Source organism: Giraffa tippelskirchi, chromosome 9 (genome assembly GCF_054371585.1).
Source record: "Giraffa tippelskirchi isolate mGirTip1 chromosome 9, T2T-mGirTip1v1.2.pri, whole genome shotgun sequence".
Taxonomy (NCBI): Eukaryota; Metazoa; Chordata; class Mammalia; order Artiodactyla; family Giraffidae; genus Giraffa; species Giraffa tippelskirchi.
The window spans coordinates 1,915,259-1,929,423 of NC_137283.1; the positions used below are offsets into that span (position 1 = coordinate 1,915,259).

General features: G+C 39.9%; 1 protein-coding gene across 23 annotated transcripts in view; it reads right to left on the reverse strand.

The window, feature by feature from the left end:
• Nucleotides 1–14,165, reverse strand: part of SLC4A7 (solute carrier family 4 member 7) — a 114,797-nt gene that overhangs the window by 40,971 nt on the left and 59,661 nt on the right. For 11 of the 23 annotated variants that reach the window (XR_014065241.1, XR_014065240.1, XR_014065239.1 and 8 more), the window contains 4 exons: nt 9,023–9,138; nt 7,010–7,167; nt 5,476–5,563; nt 3,701–3,847 (listed from right to left, as the gene is read on the reverse strand). Coding sequence is in view for 17 of the 23 variants with exons in the window: in XM_081529511.1 (XP_081385637.1) it covers nt 3,701–3,847; nt 5,476–5,563; nt 7,010–7,167; nt 9,023–9,138 (509 nt within the window). In the remaining 6 variants the exon portion in view is untranslated. Of the gene's footprint in view, nt 1–3,700; nt 3,848–5,475; nt 5,564–7,009; nt 7,168–7,872; nt 7,930–9,022; nt 9,139–13,245; nt 13,555–14,165 lie in introns of all 23 variants that reach the window. The other 12 variants (XR_014065238.1, XR_014065237.1, XM_081529501.1 and 9 more) reach the window with 3 other exon arrangements.

Genomic DNA, 14,165 nt, shown 5'->3' on the forward strand with positions numbered 1-14,165 from the left:
GGATATACCCATTTGAATGCAGAGTTTCAAAGAATAGCAAGGAGAGACAAGAAAGTCTTCCTCAATGATCAATGCAAAGAAATAAAGGAAAACAACAGAATGGGAGAGACTAGAGATCTCTTCAAGAAAATCAGAGATACCAAGGGAACATTTCATGCAAAGATGGGCTCAAAAAAGGACAGAAACGGTAGGGACCTAACAGAAGCAAAAGATATTAAGAAGAGGTGCCAAGAATACACAGAAGAACTGTACAAAAAAGATCTTCATGATCCAGATAATCATGATGGTCTGATCACTGACCTAGAGCCAGACATCCTGGAATGTGAAGTCGAGTGGGCCTTAGGAAGCATCACTACAAACAAAGCTAGTGGAGGTGATGGAATTCCAGTTGAGCTATTTCAAATCCTGAAAGATGATGCTGTGAAAGTGCTGCACTCAATATGCCAGCAAATCTGGAAAACTCAGCAGTGGCCACAGGACTGGAAAAGGTCAGTTTTCATTCCAATCCCAAAGAAAGGCAATGCCAAAGAATGCTCAAACTACCGCCCAATTGCACTCATCTCACACGCTAGTAAAGTAATGCTCAAAATTCTCCAAGCCAAGCTTCAACAGTACATGAACCATGAACTTCCAGATGTTCAAGCAGGATTTAGAAAAGGCAGAGGAACCAGAGATCAAATTGTCAACATCCGATGGATCATCGAAAAGCAAGAGAGTTCCAGAAAAACATCTACTTCTGCTTTATTGACTATGCCAAAGCTTTTGACTGTGTGGATCACAATAAACTGTGGAAAATTCTGAAAGAGATGGGAATACCAGACCACCTGATCTGCCTCTTGAGAAACCTGTATGCAGGTCAGGAAGCAACAGTTAGAACTGGACATGGAACAACAGACTGGTTCCAAATAGGGAAAGGAGTACGTCAAGGCTGTATATTGTCACCCTGCTTATTTAACTTATACGCAGAGTACATCATGGGCTGGAGGAAGCAAAAGCTGGAATCCAGATTGCCGGGAAAAATATCAATAATCTCAGATATGCAGATGACACCACCCTTAGGGCAGAAAGTGAAGAAGAACTAAAGAGCCTACTGATGAAAGTGAGAGAGGAGAGTGAAAAAGTTGGTTTAAAGCTCAACATTCAGAAAACTAACATCATGGCATCCAGTCCCATCACTTCATGGGAAATAGATGGGGAAACAGTGGAAACAGTGGCTTTATTTTCCTAGGCTCCAAAATCACTGCAGATGGTGACTGCAGCCATGAAATTAAAAGACGCTTACTCTTTGGAAGGAAAGTTATGGCCAACCTAGACAGCGTATTAAAAAATAGAGACATTACTTTGCCAACAAAGGTCCGTCTAGTCAAGACTATGGTTTTTCCAGTAGTCATGGATGGATGTGAGAGTTGGACGGTGAAGAAAGCTGAGCACAGAAGAATTGATGTTTTTGAACTGTGGTGTTGGAGAAGACTCTTGAGAGTCCCTTGGACTGCAAGGAGATCCAACCAGTCCATCCTAAAGAAGATCAGTCCTGGGTGTTCATTGGAAGGACTGATGCTGAAGCTGAAACTCCAATACTTTGGCCACCTGATGCGAAGAGCTGACTCATTGGAAAAGACCCTGATGCTGGGAAAGATTGAGGGCAGGAGGAGAAGGGGACGATAAAGGATGAGATGGCTGGATGGCATCACCGACTCGATGGACATGGGTTCGGGTGGACTCCGGGAGTTGGTGATGGGCAGGGAGGCCTGGCGTGCTGCGATTCATGGGGTCGCAAAGAGTCGGACACAACTGAGCGACTGAACTTAACTGAACCGCTAAGTAAAATTCATATGATCATCTCCAGAGATGCTAAAAAGTCCTTTGACAAAATTCAACATTCACTTATATTAAAAAATTCAATAAAACAGAAATTAGGGTATTTTCTTAATATGATAAAATATGTATTTTGGCACCAATGATGGTAATTTAGTGAGAGAAACACTAATGACTTTGACTACAATTATGAAAAAATTAAGAAATGCCCTTTAAAGTCAACTACTATGTAAAACTATTAGAGATTTTAGTCAATACCATTAGACACGAGAAAACATGTTAAAGGTATAAGAGTTATAAAATGAATATTATCTTTTATTGGAGACCACATGACTATTCACAATAAAAGAATTAAGGAAGGCAGCAGGGATACAAAAGAAATATACAATAACCAATAGCCGTCATGTATATACATATATATAAAAGCAACAGACAATATAATGGAACAAAAACTTCATTTATAATAGAAACAAAGATAAAATGCTTATGAATACACTCACCAAGAAGAGTGTAAGGTGCAGATAAGGAGAATTTTATAATATTCCTTAAGGACACAAAAACTGACTTGAAAACAGTCAGGAAAACAACTGGGGAAAGATATACCATGCTCTTGAAAGGATTCCAACTTTCCCTCAGTTCATTTAGAAATTTAATTTCCATCACAATTTTTTAAAAATCATTTTATTTCTGTAAACAGAAAGTGATTTTTAAAGCTAATATGAAAATAAATATGCAAAGATGACCAAGAAAATTCAGAAAAACAAGAGTGAGGTCAAGAATGAATGCAGATCTACCAGATATTAAAATATACCAAAAACCCTCAGAAATTTAAGTATGTAAGTGGTTCATGCCTAGACTGATCAATGGAAATGAAATCCCAGAAACAGACCTGAATGAATATGGAAATTTAGTAAATGATAAAGACATCACCAAGCAAACAGAAAAATGCTTAAGTTTTTAATAAACCGGGACAAGCAGACTGCAATTTAGAAAAAAGATAAACTATATGCATTCTCTACATAGTACGTCATGATAAACGCAAAAAGATCAATGAATAATTTAAATGTTAAAAAAAAGCTGGTGGAGGGTGATGAACAAAAAATATTCAGGAATACTCAACGTCACAAATTACAGAAATACAAATTAAAATTACATTAAAATGCCTGATACAGTAAGAAAATGATACGCATCAGACTGACAAGTATCCAGAAGTCCGCCAACACCCCACGCTGGGGAGGCTGTGGGGAAATAGGCATCCTCAGTCATCACCAAATGAGTCCAAAACAGTGCAACCCGAGAAGAGCAGGTTCTGGCAACATTTGCTTACAGCGTAAGTAAATTCCAGGCAAGCCAGCAATCTTATTCCTGGGAGTCTATCCTACACACACATCTGCCCAAGACTGAGATGGCAGGCGAGCACTGTGATGTGGTCTGTAACAGCAAAAACTGAAAACAACCCACACCAGGACAGGACAGACTAGAGTGCATCCATATTGGAATACAACAGAGCTGGGAGGACAAGGAGGAGGAATATTTCTACGACTTCTTATGATCACACCTCCAGGAAATACTGTTCCATGAAAAAGGCAAGGTGCAGAACACTACGTATAGGATGTTCATGTCTGGTAAGAAAGAGGAGAAAACAAGACCACACGTTCATATTTCCCTGCACTGAATAAAAATTGGAAGAGTAACAAAAAACCAGTAACAAGTGATGACCTGCAAGAGGTGGGGATGGAGGTGGGACGGCAGAGAGGACCTGTGGGGAACAACGCCTCTGCGTGCAGTTCTTCACACAGTTTTGACTCTTGAAAATGTATAAACTACTTGAAAAAGTTTAATTAAAAAAAAAAGGGACTCAGAGAAGTGCTGTGTAGACCCTCACCTGAGATGGAACACTCTTTGGTGGCTCTATGCGTATGGAAGGATCCCACTCTCCTGGAGGTAGGACGGTCACTTGATCTAAAAATTCATCAATTCCAGATAAGAGGTCATTTCTGTCTTTTGCTTTATAAGCTACATCATGAAAAATCTAAAGAAAAATAAACACATTAAGTAAAAGGATTTTAAAGATGAAAGAAAATTCCGTACATAGTAATCCACTTTCGATGTCATAGCCAAGTCTACATAAAGATAATCGCCTAAACGCCTGACCCCACCTTCGATAACAACTTCAAAAAAAAATTCACTATTAGTATTACCAGACACATTAACAGTAAAAATCAAACAACAAAAGAAAGTAGTGATGTGTTAATACACAACAATTTTTATAAAGAGAAAATTTTACTCAGGAAATAACATTTTAATGTCATTTATCCTACAGGAATAAACATGAGTATGCTAACAATTTTACTTAAAATAATTAATTAATTTGGTCATTCCTATTGACTGGGTGCCTACTGTTTGGCAGGTAGAATTCTTTTTTTTCTGTTTTTCATTTTTGCCTGGGCTGGGTCTTCACCGCTACACAGGCTCTCCTCTAGCTGTGGTAAGCAGGGGCTGGTCCCCATCAGCGGGGTGCAGGCTGCTCACTGCGGATGCTTCTCTTGCTGCGGAGCACATGCTCCAGAATGTGCCGGCTTCAGTGGTTTGGGCACATGGGCTCAGCAGGCACAGCTCCCTGGCTCAAGAGCAACGCTCAGGCAGGAGTCGTAGCTTAGTTGCTCCACAGCACGTGGGATCTTCCTGGACCAGGGACTGAACGAACCCACGTCTCCTGCATTGGCAGGCAGATTCTTTACCACTGAGCCACTAGGGAAGTGCTGGTGGGTACAACACAGATAAGTCAAAGTCCCTGCACTCAAGAACTCAGGGGCAATTATGTGAATACACTGCTGCAGGTGATAGCGAAAACTCCTACGAAAATGAAGCAGGGTAAAGGAAGGGAAACCGCTGGGGGAGAACAGGGTCCTGAGGAAGGTGTCTTCGAGTTTAGGAATCTACTGAGATGAAGGACAAAGCATGCAGAGGGTGGGTGAAGGGTGGAGGCAGTGCTCAGGCAAAGGGCAGAGCAGTGGTCAGTGTCCAGAGGCAGCAATAAGCATCACATATCCAAGGTGCAGAGAGAGGCTGAAGCAGATGCAGCCAATACTAGAGAGAAGGAGTCAGTCATAGCATATACATTTCAAACAGCACAGAGAGTAGGCTGCTGCTGCTGCTAAGTCGCTCAGTCATGTCCGACTCTGTGCGACCCCACAGACGGCAGCCCACCAGGCTCCCCCGTCCCTGGGCCTCTCCAGGCAAGAACACTGGAGTGGGTTGCCATTTCCTTCTCCAATGTGCGAAAGTGAAAAGTGAAAGTGAAGTCGCTCAGTCGTGTCCGACTCTTAGCGACCCCATGGACTGCAGCCTAGCAGGCTCCTCCGTCCATGGGATTTTCCAGGCCAAGAGGACTGGAGTAGGGTGCCATTGCCTTTTCTGAGATTAGACTAGGCAGACTCTACTAAGGCAACAGGGAAGAGTTTAAACAAATATACAACAGGGTTGTCATGTCATTGACACATCTAAATCAAGGAGATGATTTATTCAAATCTGCATATTACTGATAGCACAGAGGAAAATACTGTAAGAAGAAGACCCATAAAAGGTAAGAGAGTCTATAATTTAATATGCATTGCATGCTTCACAATCAGTGTCCACGTCAAGGGGCATGTTCGTTACCTCATCTGTCATGAGGGTGGCTATCGACCTTCCAATTTCGTGATACTGCGGAGCCTTGCCTGCAGGCCCCAGTAACAGAAACAAAAACCTAAGGAAACATGAAGACAGAGAGATTTAAACGTGAACAGCGTACGTAAGTCCAGGAATCAGAGAGATCATTCAAATGCAAACACAGAAACATCACTCAGACCTCCTTTCCATCCTCACATCCTAATGGCTGCCAAAAGGTTGGCAACTCTATTCAGATGCATCACAAAACTAAAAACAGCATTCATAATTAAGTTCTGCCAAGTTATGACTTTCCATCTTTCTTCGAGTAAAAAAGTACTTAAGGGATCAGTGTTTTACATTCAAGATAGTGTTTCCCATCTTCTATATCTTTTTGAATTTTGAGTAAACAACTTTTTCTGGTCTGTACTGATGAAAAGAAGTAAATTAGTAAATAAAGTGAACACCAATCCCATTTAAGTACTTGCTTTGGCTTAAGAAAATAGCTTGAGTCTTCACAAGAAATTCATGGTCCCTCAAACTTCAATCTGGATAAAGACACTATAGGGGAAAATGAGGGACTAACCCTTTTGGAAGTAAAGCATTTTATTTACAACTCTTATTATTATAACAGCCTCTTGCTGTTTAACAGCCTCTTATTGCCTATCCCATCTCCAGAAGATCTTTCTGACCCAGGAATCAAACCGGGATCTCCTGCATTGCAGGCAGCTTTTTTTTTTTTTACCAACTGAGCTACTAGGGAAACCCAAATAAAAATTATTTAACTTCCTAGTTAGTTATATTCTTATTAACATACAGTAAAATATTAATATTCACACTTATCCAAACAGGAAGTATTCATCTTCCTGCTTTGTAAGAATTTAAATGTGAATCTATGAATTATTTTCCTGATTTATCTTAGTACTATACCATTAATGCAACTCAGGAAAGCTTATTAAAAACTAGCATGTACATTTCAATCAGGCTGCAATTAATTCTTCATATTTATTACTATAAAAATATATTCTTAATTATTCTCATTTGTAATTAAGTTCATATAATCAGCTAACTGATCACGCTTTATATTAATAACACAACTTGCTAATCATTCTTAATGCATATTGAACAGAAGACTGGATCAGGTGAGAACAAAGCATTCTGCCTAATTCAGGGGCGTTATTACATTCAATCAACCCTGAGGTACTGTTATCCTCATTTTGCAAGTGACACTTAGAAAGCAGAAGCCTGGCTCGACCGTCCCACAAAGAGCACCAGAGCAAGGATTCAACTCCCCCCTCTCTGACTTCAGAGCCTGCACAGAACATACTAGGAACAGAACTTCTTATCAAAACATAAATGCAATGTCTTTTTTAAAGGATGCTTTTTTTTAGTTCCAGAAAGATAAATCTTTAATGCTCTGATAGTCAAGGCACTGGGGCAATGACACCAGTAATCATTCAAAGGAGCTTTCATTACATAAAGCAACATGTTCCTCTAGATCGTGGACATTCCGGAAGAACGTTAACTGCAGTTAACCCCCCCTTACCTTGTAGGGACGGGGACCTCGGTTAGCCCTGAGAGAAGAACAGCAGGAGCCAGTCTCACAAACGCAATTATAGGTCTTTCTAAAAAATCCACCTCTCCCACCAGAACATTGGACGCCTCAGCTCCTGAAGGAATTTTTCTCATGAAATTCATATCAACCTATTGTCAAATAAATAATAATTAAAAATAAAGTGTGCATGGTACCAATCAGTCTAGAAGGAAACAGGAAAAAGATGCTTTAAGACTATTTGCTAATCACAACTGGTGATCTAAAGGATGCGTAAGTGCCAAAATTCTCACAAGTACAATGAACAAAGTTGACGAATACAAAAGGGCAAGCAAAACACAGCTGCCAAACAGCAGTCCCAACTGGTTTCCTGTCATGATCTTCACTACTGCAGAGATCTAAACCACGGAACGAACTAGAGAAAAGTTTCAATGAATATGTAGCACTATTCATTAAAAAACTACTGAAGACAAAAATATGGTTTACAAACTAACAATGGTCCGTGCAATTATACACAGTTCTAAAAATATTCATTTAGTCATTATCTATTGTTTAATCTGAGACATGAATTAGCTCCTTTATATTTTATGTATTTTATAAATCCTTTTTATTTTAATGAACTATTTTCAGTAAGTGGGAAAAATTGTTTTTATTTTCATTTACAACTAAAGTGGTCATAATTGGTATACATATATGGTAGTGCTGCTTAATCGAATTAGGTTGTCTGTGTATAATTACAAAGAAAAGGTTATGGACATAATATCAAAGTACGGCAACTTCTTCGTTTGTATGCAGCTTCACACAAGCCACTGAACAACCACCAACAGGGCTTCTAGGAACACAGAACCAGCACTTACAGCGGGCCTCTTGGGTCCCACACCCCGTGTGCAACTACAGGGCCAGGAGGCAGACTCCTGCCCGACGGGGGTGAGCAGGTGTGCACAGGGATAGACCAAGCGAAAAAAAGCAAAACTGTGACAGAGGAACAGAAGGAAGTGGCAACCTGCCATGCCTAGAGGAGATCTATGGTATGAAGGACAGCAACCTGTTCACAGCGACTCCGTTACTGAAAACTTGACACTCATCTGAAATAACTGGAGCACCAGCGAAAATAGCATCAAGTCACAACAGAACAGCAGCACCGTGTCCCCAGTGCAGGGCTGTCACCTTTAGGGCAGGAAGCTCAGCAAAGCTGTAACGCAAAGCATCCTTCAAGTGCCATTTCTACAAAACGTGATGTACAGACTTCGCATCACAAAGGCTTAAAAACGGAAACTTACTTGAAGTAATGGCATTTAATCAGAAGTCTGACATTGTATCCTATAGTAAATACCATCAAACACCATCAAAAAAAATTACAATGGATATCAAGAATCAATTATTCAGATAGTACTCATAAAGTATGCTTTAAATTTAACTGTAATTTGAACTTGCAGTTTTTTGCTTCGTTCTTTTGAAATAAGCTCTTTTTTACATTTCATTGAAACACTCACCTACGAAAATGAAACATCACAGTTGAGATAGGTGAGCTATTTTTCAATCCATGTCTTTACCTTTACCTACCCATGGGGAAGCACCGATGTTTCCCAGTTACACTCCAGAAACACTGACACCACAGTAATTCTGGGGTCACATTACAGCCGAGAAAAGGCTGCACGGTTACTGCTGTAACATCACTCCCAGAATTAACCTTTCTAGCAAGGCAGCTCCACAACAAATGTCTGCAGTTCATGATATCTATGGGTGGTATAGATGAAAATACCATATTATTCCCATATTCTTTTGTCAGAATTTCTAACACTTGTAAGATATAACATTATTCAAGTGCTATGAGACTGTTACCTTTTTCACAATTTCTGATCTTAAATTAACATCACAAGCATCACATCAGGTTTACAAGCACCAGTTATTAAAAATTATTATAATCACTGTTAATACAGTCACATTACTAGCAATTGTCTCAGTAAGCATTGATTATGAAAATGTATAGTTAATAACAGAAATTACCTTGCTGAAGTCAACAGTACTATTTTCTCTGCTTCCTCCACTTCCATTACCTTTAATTTCTCCACTTTTACTATTGTCCAAGTTTCCAGGTGCAGACTGTGGAGAGGCCAAAATACCTGTATTTAAGAACAAACAAATTCCAAAGTAGTAAGAAGAAAATTCACTTTGCAACCTGAATTTGCTCATATCCTGAAAGTGATGGGTTTACTAAAAGCAAATGTGCTAGGTTAAAAAAAAAAAAAGTGCCAAGTGTTAGTACCATACCAGCAAAAGTGGACTAACATTTTAAGCAATAATGAAGCTATACATGTTAACATTTAAAATAATATAATTGGCATTTACAAAAATGGTGGCCTTTTGCAAAAAGAAAAAAAGTGAGTAGAAGGTGGAAGACCTGGGTCTGATCACCACTGTAATACTTAGCACATCCACTTTCAATGTATCCTCAGACATGTGAACGGCAGAGCTTAAAGATGCCTAACTACACTTCCCACACTTATATCAGTAACAATGCAAAATTTCTGATAAACCCTAAATGAAAATGCAAGAGCTACATCAATGAAATATATACCCATTTTGCCATCATCCTTCATAATTAGAAGAGTTTCCTCATGAATTTTCACCACTCTTAGGTAAAATGCATGTGCTGTCTACTGTCGTCATTCCTAAGGACTATGTTAAAATACAATAGCAATGTTTTTATGATACAAATACAAAGAATACGGAACAGATCTATGTTAAAATAAGTACTCTTTGCCACTTTGTAGCTATGTGTATGACCTTAGGTAACTCACTCAACCTCTAAGACACAGACAAACCTATAAAATTTGTTTGTTTGGATTAGAAATGATATACATTCTATTAAATTAGCTTGTCTGGATTACAAGTGATAGATACACACACGTTCACCCATGGTATACTCAGTTCAAGTAAAACTCAGCAGCAACAAGCCACACACAAAAATAACCTAAAAACACCCAGTGGCATATTACTAATCATTACTACTATGCATTTTGCAAAAAGTTCAACTCTTACAAAAATTTTAGAGTACATAACACAGATTTCTACCATCAAATGTACCTAATTTTTTCAAAACACCAAGACGTTCTAGTTCAAGAATATAGATTAATATTACCCAAAACACTGAATATCACAGGAGAAAAGGCACCAGACAATTGCAACAGGCTTTACTTCTAGTTTTAACTCTGCCACTCACAACAACCTAGTGACCCACAGAAATTCACCACTACATTGTTTGTGGTTAGAACCTACAAACTTTAAACAGTGGCAATTAAATTTAAGAATTTTAAGCGTATCAGACATAGTCTATACATTTTTGTTTTTATAAAATACACACACCAACTAGTAACCTGAAACTAAGTCATTTGAGTTTACAGCTTAAATTCAGTGAAAGAAGACCTTCTTGACACCCACTTCTCTGTTAAACACCTACACCAGGATGCAACTGTGACCCAAAATCTCAGTAAAGAAAGTATATGCAGTCCACTTAGCCACATATCCATTCCCTAGAAATTGTAAACAATTCTGACATAAAACCTATTCCCTAAACTGAACTCATTTTCCACCATTTTAGCCTCTTCTTTGACTTCTGTCCCTAAACTTGCATAATAGAATCCATTCCTCTATTAAAATACATGCTCAAGTGGGAAGAGGAAAAAGTTAAGCAGTATTTTTCAGTGGTTCCCACCAACTCCCACACAAGAAAATGCAGACTATCATTAGGGCCCCGGCAGCAACTACGGGTGACCATCGACACACACACGCTGCTAACTGCAAACTGCATCCGACCTGCAGACGTGTAACCACAGAAAACACAGACACGGTTTCTCAGAACGGTGCTAGCCACCACATCTGGGGGAGAAGAACGGAATGCGGAGAAGGCCCAAGAGGAATGGGAAGAAGAAACGACCTGCAACTCAACATCGACAAAGTCAAAGTCGGAAGAGAGGGCCGAGGAAGCCAGGGGCTTACCTGCTCGCCCTGAATGTGCTCAGGCGGGCCGGCCAGGCACCCTTAAAGGTTCCCACCAGCGCCTTCTCCATGCAGTCTTTCCTAATGTCAGCGAAGTTAAAGCTATATCCTGAAAAGGTAACGGAAACGTCTTGCTCCTACAGTAAATTCCTAGTGCTCAGAATTAAATGAGTAAATTCCTCCAAATTAAAGCTATAATGAGCACAGATAACTTGGAAGGACTTTATTTACTTGCTTTAAGCAAAAGAAAAAGCAAATATGAGTATGTATAAAATCAATCCTGGGATTTAAGTCATACTCTGGTAAATCTATTATTTTGCCCTTCCATTTTTTCCCTCAAAATAGCATATCTACCTAGAGAAAAATTAAGCAAAGATACCAAAGTTTGCTGTCATTAAAAATTTGAAAGTAGGAGTGTTTGGAGCAGTAGTTCCCATCCACGAAGTTCATGAATGTGCCGGCAGCCGGTGGCTGCGGGCCAAGGGTGCCGCTCAACAGCTGACAATGCACCAGACACCCTACCACACACAAGAGTCACCCCAAAATGTCAGCAGTGCCGAGGGAAAGAGACACGGAGTCAGGAGACGGTCAGGAACACTAAAAGTGACTTATCATTCTCTAGAAAATAACTGATGGGAAACACTGCTTTCTTGTTTTCCTTTCCTACAGGTATTCACAAATCGGGACCTCATGACACAACAATCTCTGGCACTGGTCTCTCAGAAATGATGCTGAGGCCACCTTCTTCACCCGACTTCAGGAACAGACAGCAGGGTTTGCAGGGGCTCTAGGCAGCAAAGGTTACCCAGCGGGGACAAATGAAGAGCTGTCCCTGTTACTGTGACTACCTTCCTCCCACAGTGCCATCTTAGACAGCAATTATGAGCTCTCCCTTGTCCTCAGAAATCCTCTCTCTTCCCTACACTCTAGTTTTTTTTCTTCCAAAAGGCGAGTAAATCCCATGGCATACTTAACAGCAGAGGGAGGAAAAATTTAATTGCGTCCCTCAGTTTTCAGTTAATTGCTCTTTTTATCCTCTGAACATGACCTAATAAGTCACTGGGAACCTGTAGGTCCCTTTCTTCCCAAACAAAGTCTATAGTCTCTTATCATTAACTAGATTGAAGCTGGTAAAACAAGAAACAGTCAGTATTGCTGACAGATAAAGGTAAAAACAAATGCAAGGGGAAGTAATTTCAAAGTTATTTTTGTTCAAGAAAAATAGTCAATTTTGTTAGTCCTTTCTAATGAAGTGAAAGTGTTCATTATTTCTGAGCAATTATTTCTAGGTATCTTTCCTCCATTTCTGTTTAGTTACCTCATTATAATGCATCTTTTCCACCAAGTATTAAAATTTACAATGAAATCCTATACTACAGATTTTGTTGTAGGTTGTTCTGGGTTCAATTCCTTTCTCTGGTCATTTATGGTCTAACCTTAACATGTCTAAGTCTTAATTTTTTTCATTGTATGAACAGTGATAAGATAGACTCATCAAATTTAAATATAATAACCCTAAGTGAGTTACAAACCTTTTATCCTCTAAGACATAATTTTTCTAATTCATGTAGAAATAAATCCTATCTGCAACTATAGGAACTCTACTCCTAAAAATTCCAAGGTGAATTCAGATTAAAGATAGAAACAGCATTAAATAAAAGACAGCTGAAGTCTACTCCAAATTATAAAACTAGTCTGGGAATGATGATGACTCCAGGCAGTCAATAGTGAACCTCAATCTTCTCAGAGACAAGATGAGAAAAAGAACGCTCATTCTACCTTTGTCAGGAAGGTGAAAACATACTGCACTCCTTACACAAAAGCACCCAACAGTAGATAGAAGGCTTTTCATTATACTTTATGTAAAGCATGTGTTCATTCACTTGATGGAATGAAATGCACAAGAAGAGCCACCATTTTTCTTTTAATCATGGCAAATTAAAAGATGACTTGTAAAAATGTCTACCTTTGTCTGAGCCATTCAAATGCATTGACCTGTAAAACCTCAGTAAAAAATTTTGAAAGGGCTTAAATTACGTGTAGCCTCCTTTGAAATCTTTGTAAAACTTAAAATTTTACATAATTCTATCCTTCTCTATAATACACTATAAAGAAAAAAAACCAAAAACATGCAGAAGTCAAAATAAACCGCAAGCATCATCCGCGAGGCATCCCGAGCGCAGTGGTCCCGAGGCAGAAAGCGCCCCCCCTGGGGGACGTGCGATAGTTGCCTGCGGTCGCGTCAGCATCGTCCTCCTCCTTCCGCTCCGGGCCTGGCCGGTCCTCCTCGGGCGGGTGGATCACTACGGCGGGGATGCCGGCGCGGCCGGAGAGGCGGCGGCTGAGGCCGGGGCTGGAGGGAGGGCTGCTCTGAGGGCTGGGCGCGGGGCTCGCGCGCCCCGAGCCTGCGGGGGTCCCGGCTCTCGAAGAAGGAAGAAGGTGACCGACAAGAAGAGATAAGGCTGAGTCTCCTCTCAAGGAGAGGCTGGAGGCGGACAGACCTGTTCGCAAAGAGGGGCGGGAGGCTGAGAGGCCGTCCCCTGAGGTGAAACAAACACATGAGAAGTGAGGAGGTTTCACCGCAGGAGGCAACGGAGACACACAAAGGTCAACTCACACTGAACACGGCAAGCTTTAAGCAAGGTCCAAAACTTCACATTCATGCTGTCGGGGTTAGCATGACAGTCTGATTTTTAAATAGTAGAAAGTCACTGACAAATGGCTTCAACTACAATTAGTTCTCTGAAGGTGCATACAAACTCAAAACAAAAAATGAAAAACAATGTTAATGACAGATGGGGAGGGACAATATTCTGTTAGGAATGAGAATGTCCAACAGTGTGGCTTTAAAAACAAAGAATAATAACAATGCAAAGCTGTTGCTTTAAAAAACGATAAACAGCAAATGAAAATATAACACAACAATAATCTAAGAAATAGAACCCAAAACAAAACTTACCAGCACAGATAGCTTATATTTAGTGTATTTTATCTACATTGGACCAAACTGCTACATATTCTCTCACAAGAAGGGCCCACATTAACAGTATCTAGTGATTCCTAACTTAAAGTTAGTATCAACTCTTTATAACATTAAGCCAACAGGGCATCACTACTGACAGAACTCTCAAAGCAAAATTTAAAAACAAGC